At 36.0% G+C, this 25,131-nt stretch overlaps 3 protein-coding genes and 3 pseudogenes across 3 annotated transcripts; 2 read left to right on the top strand and 4 right to left on the bottom strand.

Annotated features, from left to right (window-relative positions):
• The first annotated feature begins 5,835 nt into the window (after positions 1-5,835).
• On the top strand, positions 5,836-6,535 carry LOC104703796 (S-protein homolog 9-like). Its single transcript, XM_010419869.2, has 2 exons — positions 5,836-6,109; positions 6,210-6,535. The coding sequence occupies exons 1-2, from the start codon at positions 5,861-5,863 to the stop codon at positions 6,405-6,407; spliced, it is 447 nt and encodes a 148-aa protein (XP_010418171.1). The 5' UTR covers positions 5,836-5,860; the 3' UTR covers positions 6,408-6,535.
• Positions 6,536-7,253: 718 nt separating this feature from the next.
• Positions 7,254-8,572, top strand: LOC104705171 (F-box/kelch-repeat protein SKIP6-like; annotated as a pseudogene).
• Positions 8,573-9,340: 768 nt separating this feature from the next.
• LOC109125515 (uncharacterized) lies at positions 9,341-10,260 on the bottom strand (annotated as a pseudogene).
• Positions 10,261-10,322: 62 nt separating this feature from the next.
• Positions 10,323-13,042, bottom strand: LOC104703795 (calcium-dependent protein kinase 19-like). Its single transcript, XM_010419868.2, has 9 exons — positions 12,577-13,042; positions 12,136-12,481; positions 11,807-11,950; positions 11,540-11,692; positions 11,331-11,446; positions 11,081-11,248; positions 10,869-10,996; positions 10,688-10,787; positions 10,323-10,593 (listed from the first exon to the last, which is right to left on the bottom strand). Exons 1-9 carry the CDS (start codon positions 12,994-12,996, stop codon positions 10,501-10,503), a joined length of 1,668 nt encoding a protein of 555 aa, XP_010418170.1. The 5' UTR covers positions 12,997-13,042; the 3' UTR covers positions 10,323-10,500.
• Positions 13,043-16,992: 3,950 nt separating this feature from the next.
• LOC104703794 (protein S40-6-like) lies at positions 16,993-17,934 on the bottom strand. The gene has a single exon (XM_010419866.3). It carries the CDS (start codon positions 17,802-17,804, stop codon positions 17,202-17,204), a length of 603 nt encoding a protein of 200 aa, XP_010418168.1. The 5' UTR covers positions 17,805-17,934; the 3' UTR covers positions 16,993-17,201.
• Positions 17,935-20,489: 2,555 nt separating this feature from the next.
• LOC147941977 (uncharacterized) lies at positions 20,490-24,054 on the bottom strand (annotated as a pseudogene).
• Positions 24,055-25,131: the final 1,077 nt, after the last annotated feature.

The following is a 25,131-nucleotide window of genomic DNA, read 5'->3' as shown; positions in this document are numbered from 1 at the left end:
GGACAAGAACATGTCTGACTATCTTCGGAGCATTAAAGACATTTGCGATCAGTTAGCTTCCATTGGTGATCATGTTAGTGAGAAGATGGAGATTTTTGCTGCTTTAAGAGGCCTAAGTCGTGACTATGAGCCAATAATCACTGTCATCGAAGACTCAATGGATCGAAGTCCTCAACCAACTTATGAAAATGTGATCTCCCGACTAACTGGTTATGAGGATCGACTCCAAGGCTACTCCAACTCGTCTGATGTCACTCCACACCTTGCCTTTCACACCATGTGGTCGTCCAACTTCTCAGGCAGAGGACGTGGTAGTAGAGGAAGAGGACGCGGAAACGGTTTCTCAACCAGAGGACGTGGCTTCCACCAACAGTTCTCAGGATCTCCTCAGTTTTCAGTCTCTTCTCAGTTTCCAAGCTCTTCTCACGGTTCCACTAAACCTGAGTTACCAGTCTGTCAGATCTGCATCAAACGAGGACATAATGCTCTAGATTGTTGGTACCGCTTTGATGAAGAGTATCAGAAACCGGAGGTTGCAGCTGCAGCTTTCTCTGCTCTTCATATCACCGATGTAACTGACGATGGTGCTTGGTATCCAGATTCCGGTGCAACAGCTCATATTACCAACAGCACTCAACGTTTGCAGAAAGCTCAACCTTACACCGGAACAGATACAATCATGGCAGGTAATGGTAATTTTCTCCCTATAACTCACATCGGTTCAGCAAATCTACCTTCTACTTCAGGTAATCTCCCATTAAACGATGTGTTGGTTTGTCCTGCAATAGTGAAATCTTTGATTTCAGTTTCAAAATTGACTAAGGACTATCCTTGTGCAATCACGTTTGATTCTGATGATGTTCTTATTAAGGACAAGCAAACAAGGCATGTTCTGACAAAGGGAAAGGAAAATGATGGTCTTTACAAATTGGAGGATGGAAAGTTTAAGACGTTCTACTCTACCAGACAAATCAAAACTTCTGATGAAGTTTGGCATCGAAGATTGGGACATCATAACACTCAAGTTCTCCAACTTCTTTCTGTGAATAAGGCGATTCAAATCAATAAAAGTACCACCAACATGTGTGAATCGTGTCGGTTAGGTAAGAGTTCAAAATTGCCGTTTGTTTCTTCTAATTTTCATGAATCTAGACCCTTAGAGAGAGTTCATTGTGATCTCTGGGGTCCTTCTCCTTTCTCTTCCATTCAGGGATTCAGGTTCTATGTAGTCTTTATTGACAACTTTTCAAGATATTGTTGGTTTTATCCTCTTAAGAGAAAGTCAGATTTCTGCTCTATATTCATCAAGTATCAGCTTCTTGTTGAAAATCTTCTTCAAAACAAAATTGGCATATTTCAGTCTGATGGTGGAGGTGAATTCATAAGTCAAAGGTTCTTGAATCACTTGCAAGAGTCTGGTATACAGCACTATATCTCATGTCCACACACACCACAACAAAATGGGTTGGCAGAAAGAAAACATAGGCAACTTACAGAAATGGGTCTTACTCTTATGTTTCAAAGTAAGACACCTCAAAGTTATTGGGTAGAGGCATTTTTCACTGCAAATTTTCTCTGCAATCTCTTACCAACAACCTCACTTGATCGTGATCATAGTCCATATGAAGTTTTGCACGGCAAGGCCCCAGATTACTCAGCTCTACGCACCTTCGGATGTGCCTGCTACCCAACGCTTAGGCCATATGCATTAAATAAGTTTGATCCACGGTCTCTCAAGTGTATTTTTCTGGGTTACACAGAGAAATACAAGGGATATCGTTGCTATCATCCTCCTACAGGTCGTGTATATTTGATTCGACATGTTATATTTGATGAAGCCTCATTCCCATTTGCGGATACATACTCTTCTCTGTATACAACATGGATCAAAGGTTCTTGCAGCGGTTCTCAACTCTCTCCAGTCACTCCAGTTACTTCAGTCACTGAACAAGATTCAAGTGAACCTTTATATTCTGCAGACTCTGCTCCCACTCTCTCAACTCCAGCTCAAGATGATTCTGCAATTCCAGCTCAAGCTGATTCTGCTCCCACTCTCTCAACATCTAATGACTGTTCACCCGATTGCTCAGCTGATAGTGATGAGGAATGTACTGAGTGTACGGAAAGCTTAGACCTTGTTCCTATAGGCAACAGTATTCTCTCATCACCACCTCAGCTGACCACATTCGGTGCTATAGATCAACCTAAAACATCAACTGCAGAACTTCAACTGGCGTTGACTCATCCGATGATCACAAGATTAAAATCAGGCATTAGCAAACCAAATCAGCGCTATGCCCTTCTCTCTCACAAAATATCTCATCCAATGCCTAAAACAGTCACCGAGGCTCTCAAGGACGAATGGGCATTGACTATCTTGAAACATATAGTCCAGTTGTTCGCACTCCTACAGTTCGAGCTGTTCTCCACATTGATACTCTTCTCAATTGGGAACTCAAACAAATGGATGTCCACAATGCTTTTCTCCATGGGGACCTTACAGAAACTGTTTACATAAAACAACCTGCAGGCTTTGTGGATGAAGAACATCCTGATCATGTATGGCTACTGCACAAATCACTCTATGGACTTAAACAAGCTCCAAGAGCGTGGTTTGATAAGTTTAGCAATTTTTTGCTTGAATTTGGTTTCTTTTGCAGCATTCCTGATCCTTCTCTCTTCATTTGTGCTAAAAATGGGGATGTTATCTTCTTGTTGCTTTATGTTGATGACATGGTGATCACAGGAAATTCCTCCAGCCTCCTCAACAGCCTTCTTAAAGAGCTCAACAAACGTTTTTGAATGAAGGATCTCGGTCAACTGCATTATTTTCTCGGGATTCAGGCTCATTTTCACTCGGGTAGCCTGTTTCTTTCTCAACAGAAATATGCGGAAGACCTTCTTATTGCTGCAGCTATGTCAAATTGTTCTTCTGTTGCTACACCGCTACCACAACAACTCAACAAAACTCCACATCAAGATCGCCTCTTTGAGAATCCTAAATACTTTCGCAGTCTTGCTGGCAAACTGCAATATCTGACTCTTACAAGATCAGATATTCAGTTTTCTGTCAATTATGTGTGTCAAAAGATGCATGCCCCTACTGTCTCTGATTTTCAACATCTCAAACATATACTTCGCTACATAAAGGGTACTACTACAATGGGAATTTCTTTCAGCAACACCACCAATTGCAAGATGAGAGTGTTTAGTGATAGTGACTATATCGGCTGCAACAAAACAAGTCGTTCCACTGGTGGTTTTTGTACATTCCTTGGTGATAACATCATCTCCTGGTCTTCTCGCAAACAACCTACGGTCTCCAAAAGCTCTACAGAAGCCGAGTATCGAGCTATGTCCGAAGCTACCTCCGAGATCACCTGGCTTGTGAATCTTCTTCGCAGTCTTGGTTTCCCTCAGTTTGCAACACCTGAGTTGTTCTGCGACAATCTCTCCACTGTGTACCTCACTGCAAATCCAAGTTTTCATGCTCGCACAAAGCACTTCGCTAACCATTATCATTATGTTCGTGAGCAAGTGGCTTTTGGTAATCTCATTGTCAATCACATCTCTGCAGATTACCAGATTGCTGATGTCTTCACTAAGTCACTTCCGCAGGGTCTTTTTGAGGAATTGCGATTCAAACTTGGAGTCATTGTGCCACCTACTCCAAGTTTGCGGGGGCGTATAAACAATACAGCCTCCAATAAACATTGTTTGTGATAAAGGCCCAACAGAACTCAGGTCCAGCTCAAGCCCATCAGCTTATGTACCCAACTCACGCCAACGTTTACCTGCAAAAGAAGACAAAAACAGAACAGAACAAGTCAGAGGTTTGGTAAATGTTGCAGAAGACAAAAACAGAGGAAATAGAGAATCAACAGAAGCTGCAGGAGGTCCGACAGTGACATTACAAAATAGGTTTGAGCTTCTAGGATCATGTGATATTGAAGACAACTCACACCAGCTGGACAAGTGTAGAAGGATCTAGACTTTAGGGTTTTAACATTGTATCCCTATATAAACACTATGTCTTTGTAAGAGAAACTTAAGGTTGAAGAAATAAGAAAACAAAGTTATTTCTATTTCTCTCTATCTTCTTCAAGAATACATGACAACAAGGGAAAAACTAATAACCGAACAAGTAATTGAGTGGAAGAGAAGTAAGAGAAGCCACAGTTTGAAGCAATCTGCTTCAATCTCAAAGCTTCTCCAAACTTAGAGGGAAGACGAAAGAGTAGACGCGCGAGTCCTGGTAAAGATCGATGAGTGCTCGAGTTCGAAACCCCAAATTCACAAAAATCAAAAATTTGACGATGGGGTTTATGAGCCTTGAGGACAATAGCACGGGATTGATATTGAAATGAAACATTGAACTTTTAAATTAAAAGTCGTCTTGGAAGGTAAATTATTTTGTGCAATTTATTTTTTTACTTCTATCACATTCTTAAATCTAAGGGTCCGAATGGTAATGCGGGACAAATAATTTAGTGCGGTACAGTTGAACTGCGGTACATGTGAGAAAAATATATTTGCGGGACAAGTGCGGTTTAAACAAAAAAGCGGTACGAAATAATATTTGATTGGTGAAAAATTGCGGTTCACAGTATATAACAATATTAAAATTATTTATATATGTATACTACTAAAATTACTTTTATATATTACATTTTGAAATTTCTTTTAAAGATAAGTGATTTTTTTTTTTTTTTTTTGAAAATGCATTCTAAAACTATTTGAAGGAGAGAAAGAAGAAAGAAAAGACATATAAAAAATTTTGTTTAATAAAATATTTCCTCCTTTTCAAAATATAGAATGTTTTGAGTAAAGCACGAAGATTAAGAAATTACTACTTTTAAAAAGTTTAACCAATTATAAACAATATTGCATAATATAAAGTATTAAATTACTCTAAAAGTTGCATAGAAAACTGATAACATCTTATATTATATTATGAAACACAAAAGTTTCTCTAAAACATCTTATATTATAAAACGGAGGGAGTACGTGTTAGTTTTTTTAATTTGATTTATTCAACATAAGTTAGATGTTAAAATTACAAGCAAAACACGAGAAACAACACACAAGGAAAAACAAAAGTTTTCTGTTAAAAAAATATTGTGTGTGCGTTTTTTCAAATAACGCATGGTAATAGGTAGTAATAGGTAGTTAGTGCGCTCCATGACTAATATGAAAGCTACAAAACCGCAACTAACATTTTTTTTTTTTAGAAAAACACAAATTACAATTGTTTTGCTGATTGGGGTCTAAAATAAGTTTCACAAAAACGTGCTTTGAAATACGTACTTTACATGTCTCCACTCATGGCCTAAATATATATATTAAACATTTAAAAAGTCCAATAGATTAGGTGTTGTAATTCACTATAATAAAGAAAATATAAGATGATGTAGATAAAAAAAAAAAAAAACAGAAGCATTCTTCTACAAAATCTGATTTTTCTTATTATTCGATAGTTATTTTGTAAAAATAAATAATTTAAATGGGATTTAAAATGGTTATATAGTTGTAACTTTTAATACGTTAAAATGTTAGAGATGCAAATAAAAATTTTCTAATATATATATATATTAGAAAAATTTTATTAGAAAATTTCTATATATATAGACTAAATCTATAGAATAACCTTATAAAAATTTAGTTATATAATTAAATATGAAATGGAAAGACTATGAAAAAGACCATAAATGTATGAGCTATGAAGTTAACAAAATTAAGTCATACATACAAATGTATGAAGTCAACAAATTATTTATGAAAATACCTAAATACATGTGTATGTGAAAAGTATATATATATATATATTACATATTACAGGAGAATAAAACAAAATAATAAGATGGAGAAAGTTCTAATTTGTTTCATATTCTTATTTTTCATCTCCATCCAAAAAACAAATTCCCTTCTTATATTTAGAAATTTTAACATTGAAATTTCAAATCATCTTGCAAATAACAATAAACTTATGGTCAACTGTAGATCTGGCACAGACAAATCGACGAAAGTTACTTTTCTTCCCTCCAATACTGAATGGATAATCAAATTCAAAGTATTTCCAAGAACTTTGATATGGCGCAACTTATGGAAGGTAATTAATTTCAAAATTTATTTTTATAATACTTTCTCGTTTTTATATTTACATGGTAGATTTGAAATACATATACTTTTTGTCATGGTATTATTTTCAGGGACCTAATTATGAGCAGCATGCAACGTTTAACGCATTTATCGGGAAAGAAAGTTTTATACATAACATATGTGGGGGTAGAAAACCGAACGTATGTTTCTGGCAAGCGCAAAAAGATGGAATATATGTACGAAATAATGCAGCGGGAACTTTTAAGTTTATGTATAAATGGGATACAAAGGATTTGACAAATATATGATTTAATTAAATACATTTTTCTCTTAAGAAATATTATTAGTTTGTCAATATCTCACATATTACATATAATAATATTACATTGAGAAAATCTTGAATAAAATTAAGTTCTTTTTTTTTACGCAAATAAAATTAAGTTTTTTTTAATAAGATAGTTTTCGTTTAAAACCAAGATTAAAAAAGTTGTAGTTTATTAATAATTGTTTTGCTTGGTAAAATCTCTCATATTAATTGAAAAGTATTTTAACAAAACAACATTAGTTTTGTAAAAAAATTACATCAAAATACTATTAGAAAAAGATAAATTAATTTATTTGTGTTAGGGGTAAAACAGTCATTTTATATTCTAAACGGATAAACGCGTGGATTTTGAGTCAGATTTTGAAATGTTTCAATTTTGATGAGTCTGCTTCATTGCCTATAAAAACTAAACTCTGGACTTCCTCTAGAAAATCTTTTGCTGGTCTTATGGTCAAAGAAATAGTTAAGGATCTAAATTATTTTTTTGTTGTTGCCAAATTATCTTGCTAACATTTAGGAAATTTAGTTTTTAAAGATATGAAAAAGTGAAAAATTAAAAAATCAAATATGTCCGCTGCAACTTATGGAAACAAATTATAACCCAAAGGTCCCGAACATTAAATTAAATCATTGCCATATAACTGGCAACGACAATATCTTTTTGTGAAAAATCGGTTCATATTTGAAAAAGGATTTAGTTCATATTTAATAATTAATAATAAGTAAACAGAAGGAAAACTTTAAATTTTTACAAGTCACAATAGGACATGAACCATTATATAAAGTAGTTGTAGTTCCATAGTTGTTCTAAAGTGATTTACAATTAGCTATGACTGGAATGACACCACAGAGTAAAAGGAGGAAGATGACGACGCCATGGTCGTCGTTGCCAGACGCGGTGGCTTTGAGTTGCATGGCTCGCGTCTCAAGATTGGACCACGCGAACTTATCCCTCGTCTCCAAGAGACACCGCTCTCTCGTACTTTCCCATGAGCTTTGTAGCGCACGATCGCTTATTCGTTGCACTGAGGCATCTTTTTATGTCTGCTTACGCATCTCTCCTGATCCAAACCCACGCTGGTTCATCCTCCTCACCCGTACTCGCCGGCTGAGGCCGATCCCATCGAACCCTTATCAGGCTCCGGAGTCATCCTCTTTTGTGGTGGTGGATTGGGGACTCTACGTGATCGGTGGACTCATAAAAGGCACACCCACTTTTGATGTCTGGTTCCTCGATTGTTTCTCTAAGACATGGCACCGTGTCCCATCCTTGAAGGTGCCTCGTGCTTCCCCAACAGCAAGTCTCCTCAACGGGAAAATATATGTTTTTGGAGGTTGTGAGGAGTTTGGTTCAAACTGGGCTGAGGTATTTAACCTAAAGACTCAAAATTGGAGTACTTTGACAATCCTAGAGATACCCGACGGTATCCACAAAAGTGTGGTGATCGAGCAGAAGGTTTACGCTGTTGATGAGGAGGAACAAAGCTTATACTTCTTGCCAAGTGAAGGTACATGGAGAAAAGGGAAGAAACAGGATTCTAAGTCAGGAAACAGAAACGATTGGTGTGCCATTGGGAACTTTTTGTACTGTCGTGGTACTCGTGGGAGAATACTGTGGTGTGAGCCAGATGAGTTGGATTGGAAAGAGGTGAAAGGTTTGGAAGAGTTTCAAAGGTCTCTCTATGGTTCGAGACTACTCTGTCTGCACTTTGTACCAACCAAGGTCAAATATGATATCAGCAGACTCTGTAGCAACTCTGCTGGGAACATTGTCATCTTCTGGAACTCACACTCGGAGTTCCTGAGAGTTCGGAGCTTTGGTCTGCCGAGATTTCCATGGAGAGATGCCAGGGAGACGAGGCTTGGGGGAAGGTTGTGTGCTCCAGTGATGTCTACAAACTTGATCCTCTCTCACACTCATATAGCGTTAAGGTCTCACACTCATATAGCGTTAAGGTCTTACATTCTGCTTGTCAATATCTAAAATTCTTATCTTCTCGATCCCTGCTCTTTAAAAACTATTCTTGCTGTTTTTTATTTTTTTTCATCTGCCTAATGCTAACAAGTTTTTATATCTTGCAGTTTGTTTTTGTCAATCTATCAGGACATATTGAACCCACTTGTATATATTTCTTTGACTTGGTCTGATTGAACTCTGTTCTCAAGCTATATATATTTGTGTTCTATCTTTCTCTGCCTTATAGGCTCCACTTATAGATAAGAGGCCGTAGAGCAACTCTTGTGGAAACACTTACATTGTGGACTATTTTATACATTTGTTCAATTTTATGCATTGGTGTGGTTTTTGTGCTTTAGTTTTGTATGCAGGTCGGTTCGTGTAGAAACTGATTTTCACACAATGAATTTGTTTGAAGGGGGAAACAAATTCAATAAAGCTATCTCTCTTAAGAAATCGGATCAAAGCTAACAAGCAAAAGGGAATTGAAATCTCTTGGAAAACAAGTTAGGGTTTTTCTCAAGAACAATGAAGAATTAGGGTTTCTTGTATTAATTGTTGGATCCCTTACAATGAAGGAGTATCACTCTATTTATAATATGCGATAGATTACAGAATATAATTACTTTCCTAATGAATTGACTCATAATTAGGAAAGTTGCTCATTTCTTGCTAGGTCAGCCGCGGGCAAACTGGAAGTCGGTTTCATGCTCTTGAACTGGGCTTCTTTATACTGTTGGGCCTTCAGTCAAAGATCGAATTCATCTTCACGAGAGAACTCCCAGTTTAGGCAACCGGTTTCCTTGTTGGTATAGACTGGTATGTTGGCGGTGCTAATTCCCGCACCAACAGTTGGCCATTTTGGTTTGATTAGTGTCCCCTTCACTTTCTTTGTCCACCATTGTTGTTCATTCCTCAGAAGGTCTGTTCTTGTAATGTGACTGACAGAAGCAGAAGAATCATGACTGAATGAGGTTCCTTTTCTTATCCAAAGGCTGGCGTTTGACCATCATCACAAACTCATATGTGGTGAATCCCTAGCCCAACAAAAGTTTCAAAGCAGTTGGCTATCTTCTTCTCCGAGTGAGTAAGAGAGATTGGCCACTTCTTGAACATTTCCCATACATCATTCACAGCCAAACCTAACCTTTTATAGACATTTACTTTATCTTCTATCCTATCCCTTTGTCGTAAAACACACGCAGAGCTTCAACAAACTTTGAGGTGGTTGGATCAAAACCCATCTCAACAACTCTCTTGAGTGATTCTTCAAATCTCTCTTTCCCACATACAAGTTGGCCATCAGAGATGAGCAAAGAGAATAACAACCTCTGAGGCACACCAAAGTCTCTCAAAACCAATATATTCCTGACTTTATTCTCGTGCCTGCTACCCTCTGGCAAAGAATGACACAAATTTTTGTACTTAGAACTCTTATCAGCTTCCACAATCTCTTTGACGAAATCATAGTATACACTGATAGTTTTGTCTCCTTTCATTCCTAAGATTTTAGGAACTTTTGAAACAGTCTCACTGAGCTCAGAGCTGGACTACTGCAAAAACTTAAGCTTGGGAATAACTGACTTCTCATCATCTGCTATTAGCAATTTTGGATAATGCTTGAGATCTGAGAATTAGTGAACCCATGAATTTTGAGAAGACCCAAAACAGAACCCGGATTAGCCTTGTCCTCAAAGCTAACCTTTCTTGAGATTGATTCAGCGAGCTTTGTAGTGAAACCAAGTGAACCAACCAGGTAAGAGACCGTAAAGTTCTTACCTTTTTGAAGACTCACAACATCAGCAGCAGCACTAGCAACAGAAGAGAACGAATTGGACAAAGCAGTTGCCTTTTGCCCAAGGTTCTCTGTCGAATCGAAAACCTTAAAATCGCAATAACAAACCGGTTAAGTGTAAACCGAAATTGGTTTACAAAATCATCTATGGAATTTGGTTAATTTAGGGGGAAAAAACCCAAAAAAATTATGTGGAGTATTATCAATTTTGGAAAGTTTATTATTATCCAAATAACACAGGAAAATTTATGTACTAAACAAATTTTATAATTTTCACACCAAGAAAAAAAAAAAAAAAAAGACTTTAGGAATATATGGTCCTCCTCAAATGGATTGAACCAATTTCGATTGTTGTGATTTTGATGAGCAGCTCTTCTTCATCATATTGCAAAACTCTTGATAATTAATACTTCCATCCTTTAAAAAAAAAACAATAATGAATTAGAATTTTTTTAAAATATCATTAAATTAATCAAATTATATATTAAATATTTCATAAAATTTGACTTACATTATCAGCATCAACTTCTAAGATAATCTCTTTGATCATGGCATCATCTCCCATATTATACTCTTTCATTGCTGTTTCTAGTTCATGTCTTGAAATAAACCTACAAAATACATGTACATACTTGGTTAATCCGGTTAGAGTCTGGTTTATGAGTTTGGTACATATCGGTTCTCGAATATACCCGCTGTTATCTTTATCGAAATGTTGAAAAGCTTTGAACAAATTCTCCTCTCTTTCTACTCTGAACCGGTTCATCGTAGCTGAGATGAATTCAATGTAATCAATCGTACCGTTCCCATCGACATCAGCCTAAACCGAAACACATTAACCAAATTAATCTAAACCGGTTTATTAAACAAGTTAGGAAAAAAACTTCACAAAACTCTCCCTTACATCTTCCAAGAGTTGTTTAACTTCGGTTTCGGTTAACCTCGAACCGAGTTTTTCCAGTCCGGATTTCAATTCGTCGTATGTGATTGTACCGCTCTTATCAGTGTCCATGTTTGCAAACATTGTCTTGAGACCTTTGAGTTCCTCTTCTTTTAGATTTTGCGCAATAAACTAAAACCAAACCAAATCAAACCAATAAATCAAAAAACCGGTCTAACTTCACCACTAAACCGAGTTCTTCGAAAATACTTACTTTTAGTGCAAGCTTCTTGAGCTTATTCATAGCTCGTAGTTGCTTCATCCGCGACAAAACCGCGCTATCAATTGGCTTATCAGAAGCTTCTCCACCTTCTCGTATCCACGGATGTTCTAAAGAAAAGAACCAAAACCGGTTCAATTTCCCTGATTTTAAACAGTTAACCGAAACAAAACCGAGTAATATATATACTAGTAAGGCTTTACCTAAGACTTGAGCTGCAGTAAACCGTTCTGTTGGATCATGTTTTAACATGTTCCTCACCAAATCCTTAGCACTCTCGGAAATCGATGGCCATGGTTCCGACTCAAAATCAATCTCCCCTCTCAAAATCTCCGCAAATATCCCCTTATCACTCTCTGCACAAAATAACCAAAAATGTAAGAACTCGTACTAAACTAGAGAAATCACAAAACCAAACCAAGTGTGGTTCAGTTTCGTCAAGGCACAAAGGTAAGCAAAGATCACTTTACCGGCCCAAAATGGAGGAGTGCCGCAGAGAAGAATGTAGAGAATAACTCCGGCGCTCCATATATCTATTGCTTTGCCGTAATTTCTCTTCAGAACTTCTGGTGCAACGTAATATGCACTTCCCACAATGTCTTCGTACACTTTCCCTGAAAACAACGGATCGGTTTAGATTCATTCAAAATCAGATAGCAGTTGAAGAAAGAGGCAAAACAGAACCAGAGTAATAGTTTCTTGAATAGGAAGAAACAGCATAAAGATCGTTTCTTAGGTTGCAAGAAAGAAAGTTTATCCATTTATGATAAGCATATTTCCTCATTTTGGCTATATATACCTTCTTCGATGAAGACTGAGACACCAAAATCCGTAGCCTTGAGCATTGAGGAAGCTTCATCTTTACCAGATAACAAGAAGTTTTCGGGTTTAAGGTCGCGATGAATCACACCCATGAAATGACAAATCTGTACTACTTTAACCACACTTCTAGTGATCTCTGCGGCTGCTTTCTCTGAGTAATGCCCTCGTTTAGTGATCTTATCAAAGAGCTCACCCCCTTCGCAAAGCTCCATTACAAGATGAACACTTTGTCTGTCTTCATAAGCTCCTTTGATCTCAACAATGTTTGGTTGTCCTGATAAGTAATGCATTATCTGTATCTCCCTTCTTACATCCTCTCTGTCCTGTCAAGTAAAAAATTTAATCAAATCTCTGGAAATTAGTACTCTTATTCAAATCAAAGTAATGTAAAAATGTGAGGGTTTATAAATATTCTTGCCTGAGTTCTGATGAGTTTCCTTTTCAAGATGGATTTACAAGCAAAGTTCTTGCCTGAAGAGATCTCTGTACAAATATACGTTATACCGAATTGGCCACGACCTAGTTCACGACCGAGACTGTACTTCTCCTTAATGTCTTCAAATGGTTTCCCTAAGATCGGCTCTGGTTGCTGCAAGTTGCTTTGTTTTGGATGATTCATTACCTTTTGTTTTTCTTGAGGCTGAGGAATTGGAAGTGGAAGTGGTAGTTTATGAGGCTGCACCACGATTTGGAAAGTGGCTCTTGGAGCTGTTTGTCTTTGACGAGGTTGTTGTTTTGGTGTTATTTCTCTGCTCTGTAACTCTGTGTTTTGTTCTTCGTTGTTGTCTTGCTTTGGTTTCTTGAGCTTCTTCTTAAGATTGATGCAAAGACATGCCATTTTTATGTTGTATTGAAGAAGGAAATTTTTAGGACATAGCCTTAGATGATGCGTTTAAGCTATTTGTTGGATTTAATAACGACACCTAAGCACGTTAGTGTAATATGTTCTATAAGTCAAATGTTAGATATAAATTTTATAAAACCAAAAAGAATATAAATTTTAACAGCTTGCATAGTTTTATTCTTATTTGTTATTTCGTTCTCTATATTAAAATTATATTCGTGTGGTGTCTTTGAAAATTTCCATGGACGCCAAGAAAATAAAATAGCCTAATGTTTATACAATACGAACAATTTAATGGAGCCTTTTTAAGTGGCAGGCATGTTATCATCGCAGGAAGTCTCAAACGTGACATTTAATTTTCTATTTTGGTGTTTTGGTCTTTTAACTTCTAGAAATATTGGTTTTGTGAGTTTTTCTTTTTCACATATATATATCATGTCTGTAAATCCAGAAAAGAAACCACCAATGTAGCGTCCTCCAGTTCCCTATAAAGATTTTAAACAGTGTGGTCCAAGATGTCTCTTAATTAAGGTATTGTACATTGAGACATGAAAACACAAAAATCAGAGGGGTCTTGTGGTGGGGACTAACCTTGGATTAATAATATAAAGAGTTGGCTTGGAGTTGTAACTACTCTTTGTTTCATCTCCACAAATCTTTACAATATGTTTAAATCCAAATATGTAACATTAATATTAACGCTTAACAAACAAACAAACAAAAACTTCATTTCGGATTCATATTTGAAAAAGGATATAGTCTTTTTGACTGTTTGCTCAAAAGTACAACCTATCTAGATTCATACTCAGAATCAGATTAGCCTTTGGCCAGCTTCATCGTTGTTGTATCTAAACGTAAAATATTTTCGCTGCTCAAGACCATTATCTTGTCATATAATCATCTGAAGGAGATATGTTAATGGAGCGCTCACAAGGGTTCACTTGTCTTTATGTCTTGATTCCGGTTTAGGCACAAGAGAAGTGTCTGTGTTTGAAACCCTCTAACTCTCTAACAGAATGGGAGGTTCTTCTTAACATCTTGAAACCATTCTCTTAATGTGTTTTCTCGTGACAAACCTGCAGCATAGTTAATTTGAGAAATTGGTTTTGGTGGTGAATAATATAAAAAAGGTTTTTGCACTGAAAAAAAATGATATATAGTATACAAACATAAGGCATAAGCTTTGTTAAAGCTTTAGGTGACAATATTAGATGATTGAAAAACATTGGCTCTTTGTAAAGATACACTTATAATTCGGATGTATAATGTATGTTTAGGATAATTTTTTCCCTACAAGATGCAGTTTATGTAACTATATATAGTTCTTCGAGAATCTAATTACAACTATAAAGCATCAAGTCAATGATGGTATAATTGTTATTATAGAGAATCATATCAAACACTAAAGTATATATCTTACTACAAAAATGTATATATAATACCATTTTTTAACTTTGCGAGTAATGCAATAGTGAAATTGATGGACCTAATGTTAATCTATTATTCTTGCTAAAAGACTTTTTTCTTAAATTAAGTAGTTTCACTTTCGGAAATCTCTATTTTCTGGTCCTAACACTTGTCAAAAAAAGGGTTCATCCAATTTTCTGTAGGTGTTTTTTTTCTGTCATACATTTGTGGGATGTAGTAATTGATCTCTCATCTGTTTTCTTTTCTAAAACATAGTAATATTTTCAACAGAAACATGTCGGCAAAAAAACAAATATAATTAAAGATTCTAAATTATTATTAAATGAACGGTGAATAGAGAGGTTGGGAAGAGACATGAAGAGAACTCTCTATTCAAAGGGACTTTTTCTGTATAAAGGCAGAGTGACAAAAGAGCCAAAGAGACCCCAAAACATTTTCGACAAAATTGCCTCTATTATATGCTTTGACACAACAGTCTCCAAACTCATGTCACTCACTCTCATTGATCACTAATTCACTATTATACCCATTACTCCATTGTCTTCCTTAACATTATTAGGTATTGATATACGATTCGATAAGGTTTCGATTTTTTTATGAAAAAAAATTGTTTATGAAAAGAAATGAATTCCCATTATTTATGGTTCGAGTATACGTTAAAGAAACAATGTATGCATTTCACACATATTATAATTGGCAAGTCTTGAATCTATAGTACCCATCGAAATACGCTTCAAGGAGAGACATTGATCAACTATAATTGATTTAGAAATCACCTGGAACTTATAATAATCAAAGCGTACTAATCAAAACTACGTTGTAGGATCAAGTGACCGTATGATATAGTTACACGTAATGCTTGTAAGCATAAATATCCAGTTTACTTTGCATATGTAACTCATTTAGTCAAAAGTGAATGTTGGGTCGGTTTGTGTATGTGGGGGACTGGAGGAGTTGCGCATATTTGGACAAAATAATATTCTTCTTCTCATATAACCTAACAAAAATACAGAATTTTTTTTCTTTTTTCTTATCTTCTTATTGTAACATTAAAAGATTCATTTAAACTTAGTGGGCTACTGAGTTCTATATCATATTTTTTCTTATTGTAAGGATAATTGGCATATTCCCAGAATATTGGTCGTCTTGTCATAATCAAACCATATGTTGCTATTAATTTATATATGCATCTCACTACAATATTTTAAAGATATTCAATTAAATAAAATTAGTCAAATAAAATGAAGGAAACAAATTTGTGTAATTATGTAATTTAGAGATATTTTTATTATATTAATATTGATTATGATATTTTTTTACTTATTTTTTAATAATATACAAGCATAATACATTTTTTAGCCATTTTTTATTGTTGTCTAGAAACTAGAAGTTTGAATACCATATTCATATAAATGTTTTGGTATGTTGGGTTTGATTGGTAACACAAAACCGTATATTCCATACTACAATAGTATAGGATTACTAATCAAACCCTTCAAAAATTGTGTAAATCATCGATTTTCCTCTCACCATCATCTCATATCATATTAGTTTTTTCTCTTTAATAGTTTTCTTTTTTGGGTAAGATAACAAAAGATTGGAGAAAAGAAATGGAGGAACTGAGGAAGGAGAGAATATGACACCATGCATTGCCATTTTCACACACTAAACATTACACATTAGTATTTAGTTGACAAAAAAAGTTAACAAAACACGTTACCATTTTAATTATGTACGTCATCTTTTCCAAATGAAGATTTATAAAATGTACCCTCAAACTCAAAGCTTTACAATTTCTACAGTTAGACATATATGATGAAAATACATTTTTGTAACTTACATTGATTCGTCTTATTCATATTATAAACAACTCCATTTGATATATGAAATGTTTAGATAATATGGTAATGTTCGTGCATCGCAAATTTACTGAAAGCGGTATTCTCAAATTATTTTTTATTTTTTTAATATCATAATGATCTACTTAACAACAAAAATGTCAGAATTCATTAATTAGTGATCCATTAAAAATTATTATTTTCAATGTATATGCTAAGCCATTGATTCACCATCATGGTCTTTGCTGATAAAAAAGACAAATAAAACTAAAAAAAAAATAGTGTCTTCTTCTGGCTCGTGAAGTGCCCACTTTGGAGTGGATTCTTTGGACTGTTTACATAAATTATGTTTCAAGGACACATCTGTTCTTGTTATTATACAACTTCCCTTTCCACATGATATCAATTACTTAATTTGATTATTTATATTTTATACCTAAAGGCTCATTAATAATCTAACATTTATTAATCAGATTATTAAATTTTTATCTAAGTAAGCCTGGAGCGTTACAATATTTGAAGACAGCATCTGATCTTCATAAATCTGAATTTAAATCATGGAATTATAATTGTGGGAATAAAATAAAAACTACTTATTACTTTAGTCCAGATGATTTTATATATCTTTTATATGTCGTTTTCTTCTATGTTTTTTAAAACTCATGTTGCACTTAAAATAATTTATGTAACTCCCAGCTAATTAAACTAATTAAAGACAAAATTATTTCTGCAATTTAATATATACTTATAGACAAAAACAACAACATACGAGGAACTTGAAATTTCGGCCTCGTTCATTACAACAAAAAAAAAAAATGCAAAATCACAAAATTACTTCTATACTGACAAAAACAAGTAATTTTAATTATTACCAAACAAACAAAAAAACAAGTAATTTTAATTGAAATCTAAAGTATTAATTAATTTATACTTTTAGCCGTAGAACCCTGTTTGGCTCCAAATCGCATCGCGAACGCGTCTTAGTTCTCTGCCTTTGAGAGTCCTTCCGACGCCTTCAAACACCGACGCGCCGACGTCTACACCTCCGATTTTCCTGCTCCGTCGTGCTTGACTCTTAGCAACGTACTCGTGAGGCGGCATCATCATCCTAGACTCCTCTTCATCATCGTCCTCTCCCAACTCGTGTATCGACTCAACCGAGTCGACTCGGTATATCTTACTCCAGTCCGGCACGTTTACCGGCGCAGACGACGCTAGCTTCCTCCGGTTTTCATCGTCTCCGTCGTTTATCTGATGCACGATGATCGGCGGCGGCGCAGCCAAAGAGCCCTCGAAAGCTAGCGACAACCCTCCCACGCGCCCGTTTTTTCCCAAGGTAGCGCGTAAGTTCCACGCGTGGTATGCCTCGTCTGTCTCGGCGGTGGTGTCGTGAATGACTGCCGGTGACCAGATGTCTTCCTCGGCGAGCTCTAGTTCGTCGGTGACGGAAGCACCGTGACTGTCACCGTAGCCGTAGCTTCCAAGGTATCGATCGCTTCTGCTCATCGTCGTCGTCGGCTTACGACCCTTTGCCATGCAACTGCTTCACCCTCCTCTTAATCTCTAAACTTAATCACAGATTAGTTTCAATTTTAGTTACTTAATAAAAAAATTAACCATTAGTTTAGGGATTAATTAATTAGAGATTTTGCTATAAGGTTCACACCGAGTGAAATGGAGGAGGTATATATAGCATCTTTGAGCAGAAGACTACAAAAGAATGTGACAGAATACAGAAAATAACTTTTTAAATACGGCACCTATGTTATGTATTTCTTACAAAAGTATCCCCTATATTTAATATATAGAGATTTAAAACCCAATATTCGTCTTTTTCCAAAAAAACAAAAATATATTCTTGGATGATCCTATAGCTACATTTAGTAAAAATATAACTAAGTTAGAAGGCAATACTTTTTTTTTTTTTATGCTGAGGATTTATTCCAAATATTCTATGTTTTATTTTCGGTTTTATTTTTACACTTTTCACACAAAGTTTACTTATTAATTTGACACTTCTTTATGTTTCATATTTCTATTAACATAAATTAGGGACTTGTCTACAATTATATTGAAATCATAGTCTTTTAAATTGTATATTATTCTAACACAACATTTATGTAAAAACTGTATTTTTTGCTATGAAATTCATGTAACATTCGCAAAACTTAAAGAATTTTAAAATTTCATATTGATTTGAGATCAAGTGTAAGAAAATTAATGAAAAGATGAAGTTTTGCATAAACAAACCATGGAATATGTTGCGCTCAATAAATGTCCTTAATATTCGGTCATCTTACACAAATCGAATTTTAACTTCAACCATCTGTTTTTTTTTTGTATTTTGGTCAAATCAAAAGTGGAATCTATATATATGTGTGTTTAGGCAACTTCAAAAGTTAATAAGCATTTGGTGTATTAATAGAATTATTGAATAACAAAAGCAAGAGAGCTCCACTTGTAAAATTCTGCGACGTACTTTGTACAAAATATAGAGACCCCACTCTGGCCACATTGAACGGCTGAGAATGAGAGACAATAGTATCAGACAGGTTTTAGTAAAATAGCAGTTACAACTTACAAACTTACACATTATTTTATTTTTTATAATACTCTATCCAAAAGTAGCAATCAGATAAAATTTCAATTTAAGTATATAGTTAAAAAAAAAAAATTAACAAAAACAACTACACTACAAATGTTGACAAATTACACAATTCTTTATATATAGGGTTTTTTTCTCATTAATTATATCATCAATTGTTGTGGCCAATTATCTCGTAATACACAAACTGAAGAACAATCATCTATTTGCATGTGTGCAAAATTACATACAACACGGCGAATTATTCGATGCAACAACTTAATTTAGACATTTCCACAATTGTATATTTATTTTAACATTAGAAAAGTTATGCAGAAGCAAATTAATTAACTAAATAATCACATCCGTGTAATATGAGTTAGCTTATCAAATTATTCTTTTCAACAAGAGAAAAATTTATTAAAAAAATATTTTACAATAAATAAATTTAAAATGTTATAAACTTATATTATTTGGATGATACAGCATGATTGTTGGATGATAACACATCTTACAGCTACTGCATACATTATATTGTTACAATGGATGGAGGATTGATGAAAATTACTACAAAAGCTAAAAGAAAAAAAATGTTATTATACTTTAGCTTTGAAGGGAACTAATTTTGAGTTTTATGAATTTTTTGGTGTCAGTGTAGTACTTGTATTTTTGTGAGATGAAACGGTCAGTGTGTTGTTATCACTCAGTGTCCCACAATGATAAGCCCCACCAAAAATTATAGTATCATCCTATATATATATCTTGATAGTTCATATTTCACAATAGTATTTATGATATATCTTATAGATTGTAAAAATGTGAAATTGCTTTCAACAAAGATAGGCCGTAGGCATGCATACAAGTGCAAAGGATCAAACCTAGCTTTGTTTTTAGACGTACCAAACAATTCAATTGATCTTGAATTCATGATCATAAATAGGCTCATGAATATTTTTGAAGGAAACCATAAATAATCTTTATTTCAATTCAAGAAAACAAATCTTTACTATATACTGTACCTTTGGTTTTAATTTTCCTTTTTGCATTGATGCTCATCTTACATTTTCAATTAATTCACAGTTTATTTTTCAAACGAAAACATAACATCTTTGTCCTCTTTATCCCACATTTTGTAGAAATTAGAAAGGCGTAGGTAGGGATCCTAGTCCCTCCATCTTGCATTGCTTTATTCTATTCATTAATAGTCGTAAATTTCAAGTACAAAAGTGGTTGCAAGTGCAGATAATGAAAAGACACCATTTTCTATTAAATAATTTTTTTTGTGTGACCTACAATTCTTTATGAATTTTGTTTGTAGAATTTCATCTTCATGTTAATAGTAATACCATCTCGAGTGACCTGCAAACATAAATATAGTTTTTTCCTCATGCACTTTCAAATTGAATGTCTAACTATATTAAGTGAGAACAGAAAACACCGTATAACAAACGTTAAATGTACTTTACGCAGACACGAATCCTTTATTAGTTTACAATGTTAGCTAATTTAGGTGGCCAAATAAAGCTCACTAATCCCACTATTTTAGTTCAATGAATGAATGATTCCTTTAATGATTGCAACTAATAAATTAATCTTTTTTTTTTTTTTTTTTGTCGAAAACCTGATTTCATTAAATTCTAAACCGGTCCAATCGGTTCGATAGATAGATTCATTAATACAAATAATAAAGATGATTTAGCAATCTCATCTGCCCGACGGTTGAAGGTCCGTGGAACATGAGAAAAAGCTATTTCATCAAAAGTGAGAGAGAGATTTAGGATGTCGTGTTGAATCCCATAGAGCTCCTTTGAAGAGGGCTCCGAGTTGAGTGTTTTGAATAGCATCTGCGAATCTGAAGCAAAAAAGACGTTTTTGAATCCAAGATCTATGGCGTGTTGTTGTGCTAGATGGAGAGCCATCGCCTCTGCCAGGAGAGCTGAGCTGACATTGGATGCTAAAGATCTGCCATGGATCTCTGATTTTGTAATTGGATCTATAAAGATCCAACCAAAGCCCGTCAAACCTGATTCCTTCTTCCACGCAGCGTCTGATAAACAATTCATGGTACCAGGGTGTGACTCAGGCAAAGGTATTGATTGGCGGTGGGAGCGAGATTCGTGGGAAGAGGGCTTGGTAAATTGAGCTGCAAGCCATTCCCGCGCTTGAGAAATAGCTTGAGACAAGGTATCTGGTGCTGTGAGTTGTTTCTTCTCAAACATTCGTTTGTTACGACTTGTCCAAATAGCCCAGAATATCCAAGGGAGCAGAGGTGCATTACCAACCCTTGAAGGCGGAAGAGTAGTCCACGATTTTTAAGCCTCGATCCCCATACGCATATTGTTGATGTGATCTGGGTTGAAGGTGGCTTTGAACGGTGCTAAAGTCCATACGTCATGAGCCGATTGACAGTGAAAGAACAAGTGGAGAGTGGTTTCAGGTTGTGAGCAGTGTGGGCAAAGTGCTGAACTCTCCACTCCTCTTGATCTGAGATTTTCTCCCACAGGTAATATATCTTTCATGGCTTTCCAGAGAAGATACTTCAGTTTTGTAGAGCAGTTGATATTCCATACCTCCTTCATCCAGTTAAAGCTTGACTGATTTGTTGTTGGTATCTCAGGTTTTTCCACCATCTGTGTGGCTGCTTGATACCCCGATTTAGCGTTGTAGTCTCCCAATTTAGAGAGAAGCCATATATGGCGGTCAATGGCTCCCCTCATGCTAGGTCTGAGCTCTAAAATTTTCTTTTCATAGCTTGGAAGTAACCTGGCTATTTTCTCTCTGTCCCAAGACTTAGTAATAGGACAGATTACATCTTGCACTTTCATTGATAAACTCTGCTCTGTAGGTGGACCCATGGGAGTGATAAGTTTGCCAAGAGAAATCCATGGTTCATACCAGAGAGAAGTATCTGCTCCAGTTCCAATTGCCTTTCCCATGTGAGATTTCAGTAGGTCTCTGCCAATACATATTCCTCGCCATCCGTGTGAAGCAGAGGTTTTAACATTGCAGTCTAAAAAGGCTGTTGAATGACAATACTTGCCAAGCAGGATTCTTGCTAGTAGACAAGATGGATATGTAAGGATTCTCCAGCAGATTTTGGCTAACAAAGCATCGTTGAAATTTGGTATATCTCTGAATCCCAATCATCCTACTGTTTTGGCTTCTGTAAGTTTAGTCCATGCAATCCAACTCATTTTTCTCTTTTCTGATGATCCATCCCACCAGAATCTAGTCATTGCTGATTTTATGCAATTGCAAAGAGAAACAGGGAGCTTGAAGCAAGACACTGAATAAGTTGGCATTGCAGCCAACACTAATTTAAGCATTGTGGCTTTCCCAGCAGTTGATAAGAACCTCGAGGACCAGCTCAAGGCCCTCTGTCGATTCTTATCAATTATTCCATTAAAGATATCCCTCTTTTTTCTCCCGAAAGATTCAGGTAGTCCTAGATACTTTCCTAGGCCACCAACTTTTTGAATGCCCATAATCTGTTGAGCTTTCTCTTTCACGTTTTCTTCCGTTTTTGCTGAAAAAAGTAATCGCTGATTTCCCTTTATTTATTTTTTGACCAGAGGCTTCTTCATATTTTCTGAGAATTTCCAGCAAAGTTTGGCAGCTTCTTTCATCTGATCTGCAGAAAAATATTGTATCATCCGCAAACAGTAAGTGATTCACTCTCGGACTTCTTGTTGCCAATCTGACTCCAGGTAGGCTTCCATCTTGTTGAGCATTACAGCATAATCCTGAGAGGACTTCTCCACAGAGAATGAAAAGGTATGGAGAGAGGGGATCCCCTTGTCTCAATCCCCTTTGTGGTAACACCTCTCATTGAGCTGAGCCATTTAGTAGGAATGAGTAAGATATTGTAGTTATGCATTGCATAATCAAGTTGACCCACTTTTGGTGAAAGCCCATTCGCTCTAAGACTAGTTTGATAAAGTCCCTCTCGAGTCTGTCATAAGCTTTACTCATGTCTGTTTTGACAGCCATGTAGCACCTCTCCTTAGCTCCAGAAGTTTTCAGATAGTGGAGTACCTCATGAGTGATTAAAACATTTTATGTGATTGCTCTCTTAGGAACAAATGCAGACTGATTTTCTGATATGATTCCTTGTAGTATTGGTTGGAGCCTCTTTGCCAGTAGTTTTGATATGATCTTGTAGAAAACAGAACAGAGGGCTATAGGTCTGTAATCCACCATTTTCTTGGGGCTCTGAATTTTTGGAATAAGTCTGATGTGTGTGAGATTTATTTTTGTTGGCAGTGTATTGGCTGAGAAAAAGTCTTGTATCTCTACTATGATCTGAGGCCCCACAGTCTGCCAATTAGATTGGAAGAAGCTAGCTGAAAAAACATAAGGTCCCGGTGCTTTATCCGCATGAATTGAGAAGCATGCTTTCTTGATTTCCTCAGAAAATGGAATGGCAATTAGCACTTGATTGATTTCATTAGAAATGCACGGTTGGATTGCATCATGGACTGTTGTGGCTCTCTCTCCCTCCTGGGTTGTAAACAAAGTTTGGAAGTATTGAGTGATAACTTTCAAGATACGAGCTTCTTCAATGGTTGGAACTCCTTCCTCATTTTCTATAACAGAAAATTTATTGACCACTGTTCTGCCTCTAGTAATAGCATGAAAATATCCCGTGTTCTTGTCTCCCAGGGCCAGCCAAAGGTTTCGGCTACTCTGCTTCCAAAACTCTTCCTCTTTCATGTACGCCAGCAGTAGATCTGAGTTAAGAGTCGAGATCAGAAGAGGATTAGGGACTAGGCTTGACATTGCTTCTTCTAGTTTTGCCCTTAAATCCTCGATATGCTTTTGACTATTTTGCTGAGTTTCTCTTGTCCAGGTTATAATCGCATTTCGACATCTACTTATCTTCTCCTCCATAGAATCATGTGGGTCAGAGCTCTAGGCTTCATTAATGAGGTTTGTAACTTCCTCATTGTCTTTTAATCTTCTGTCATACCTGAAGATACCTTTCTTTTTTCTCTTTGTGAGATCAAGTACAGTCATAAGTTGTCTATGATCTGATCCTTCAAAGCGCAGGTACACACTATGACTATATGGAAACTCCTCGGCCCAAACTCCATTTGACATTGCTCTGTCCAGCCTGCATTGAACTAAGTGGTCGTATCTCATCCCTCTCTAAGAGAGAAATTTTCTTGAGTGTCGCAGATCATAAAGGTCGCACTCAGCCATGAAAGATCTGATGTCTACGCAGGTGCTTTCTGGTCTGGGTGGGCCTCCCTGTTTCTCTGAAGGATCCACAATATCATTAAAATCACCGGTTAGGAACCAAGGAGCTTCTCTATTGCGACCATGTAAAGTAAGTAAGTCCCAGATTGCTTTCCTTTTTGCTCTTTCCGGCTCTCTATAGACAAATGTGGCAAAGAAAGTCTTCCCGCATAACATATTGATGTGTCCATGTAATTCTGACAAGTATTCAGGATTGTAACATCCACTTTTTTTTCCAGTATAGTGCCAAGCCTCCACCTCCAGGGCTATGAGGCAAGACGAGTGTGTGTGAGGGATAGTTCAGCCAATCCAACATCTTTTCAACATTTTCATCAGTATTCTTCGTCTCCATAAGGAATAGTATATCATGTGAGATAGAAGAGGACATCTCACGTATACGCTGGCCTGTCATGGGATTCTCCAGCCCACAACAGTTCCAGCTCAGAATTTTTAAGGAAGAGGATTTGGTGGATTGTGAAAATCCACCTTTTGTTTGACTATGACAGGTATGATAACTCCTTTTGGTGCTGCTCTATTTGAAGTTTCACTGTTTGGTTCCTCTTGCAAAGTCAGCCTCTGTCTTGCGGGGGTTCTTCTTCCTGAACCACTAGGTCCAGCCACTGCTTCTGTATTTCTCTCAGGAGTGTTTCTTTTCTTAGATGAGCTTTGAATGATTACTTTATTTCTCTTACTTGACTTTGCACCAGTCAGTCTTAGTGGACTTTTGTTGATCTGTTTATGTAGGGGAGGTCGACCTCTTTTCTTCTTTGAATTTTGTAGAGATAGGATGGGGAGATCAGAGTTTGGACTAGACAACAGTTGAGTCTCCATCACAGGGCCATTCTGAAGCTCCTCTCTTCTATTCAGGTAGGCTTGATTTGCAAGAGTTACAACTTTTAACACTTGGGTTGCGGTTTCTGCCATCAGATCCTTAGCTTCACCTTGTAATACTCTTTGTTTCCTTACAGCGCTTTCTGTGGGGTCTGCACAGCTGGTTTACTGCACTGTGACTTCTCTAAGGTCTCCCATTATCTCCTCAGT

Source organism: Camelina sativa, chromosome 7, assembly GCF_030686135.1.
Source record: "Camelina sativa cultivar CO46 ecotype springtype chromosome 7, ASM3068613v1".
Classification (NCBI taxonomy): Eukaryota; Viridiplantae; Streptophyta; class Magnoliopsida; order Brassicales; family Brassicaceae; genus Camelina; species Camelina sativa.
This window is presented reverse-complemented; position numbering and strand designations above follow the sequence as displayed.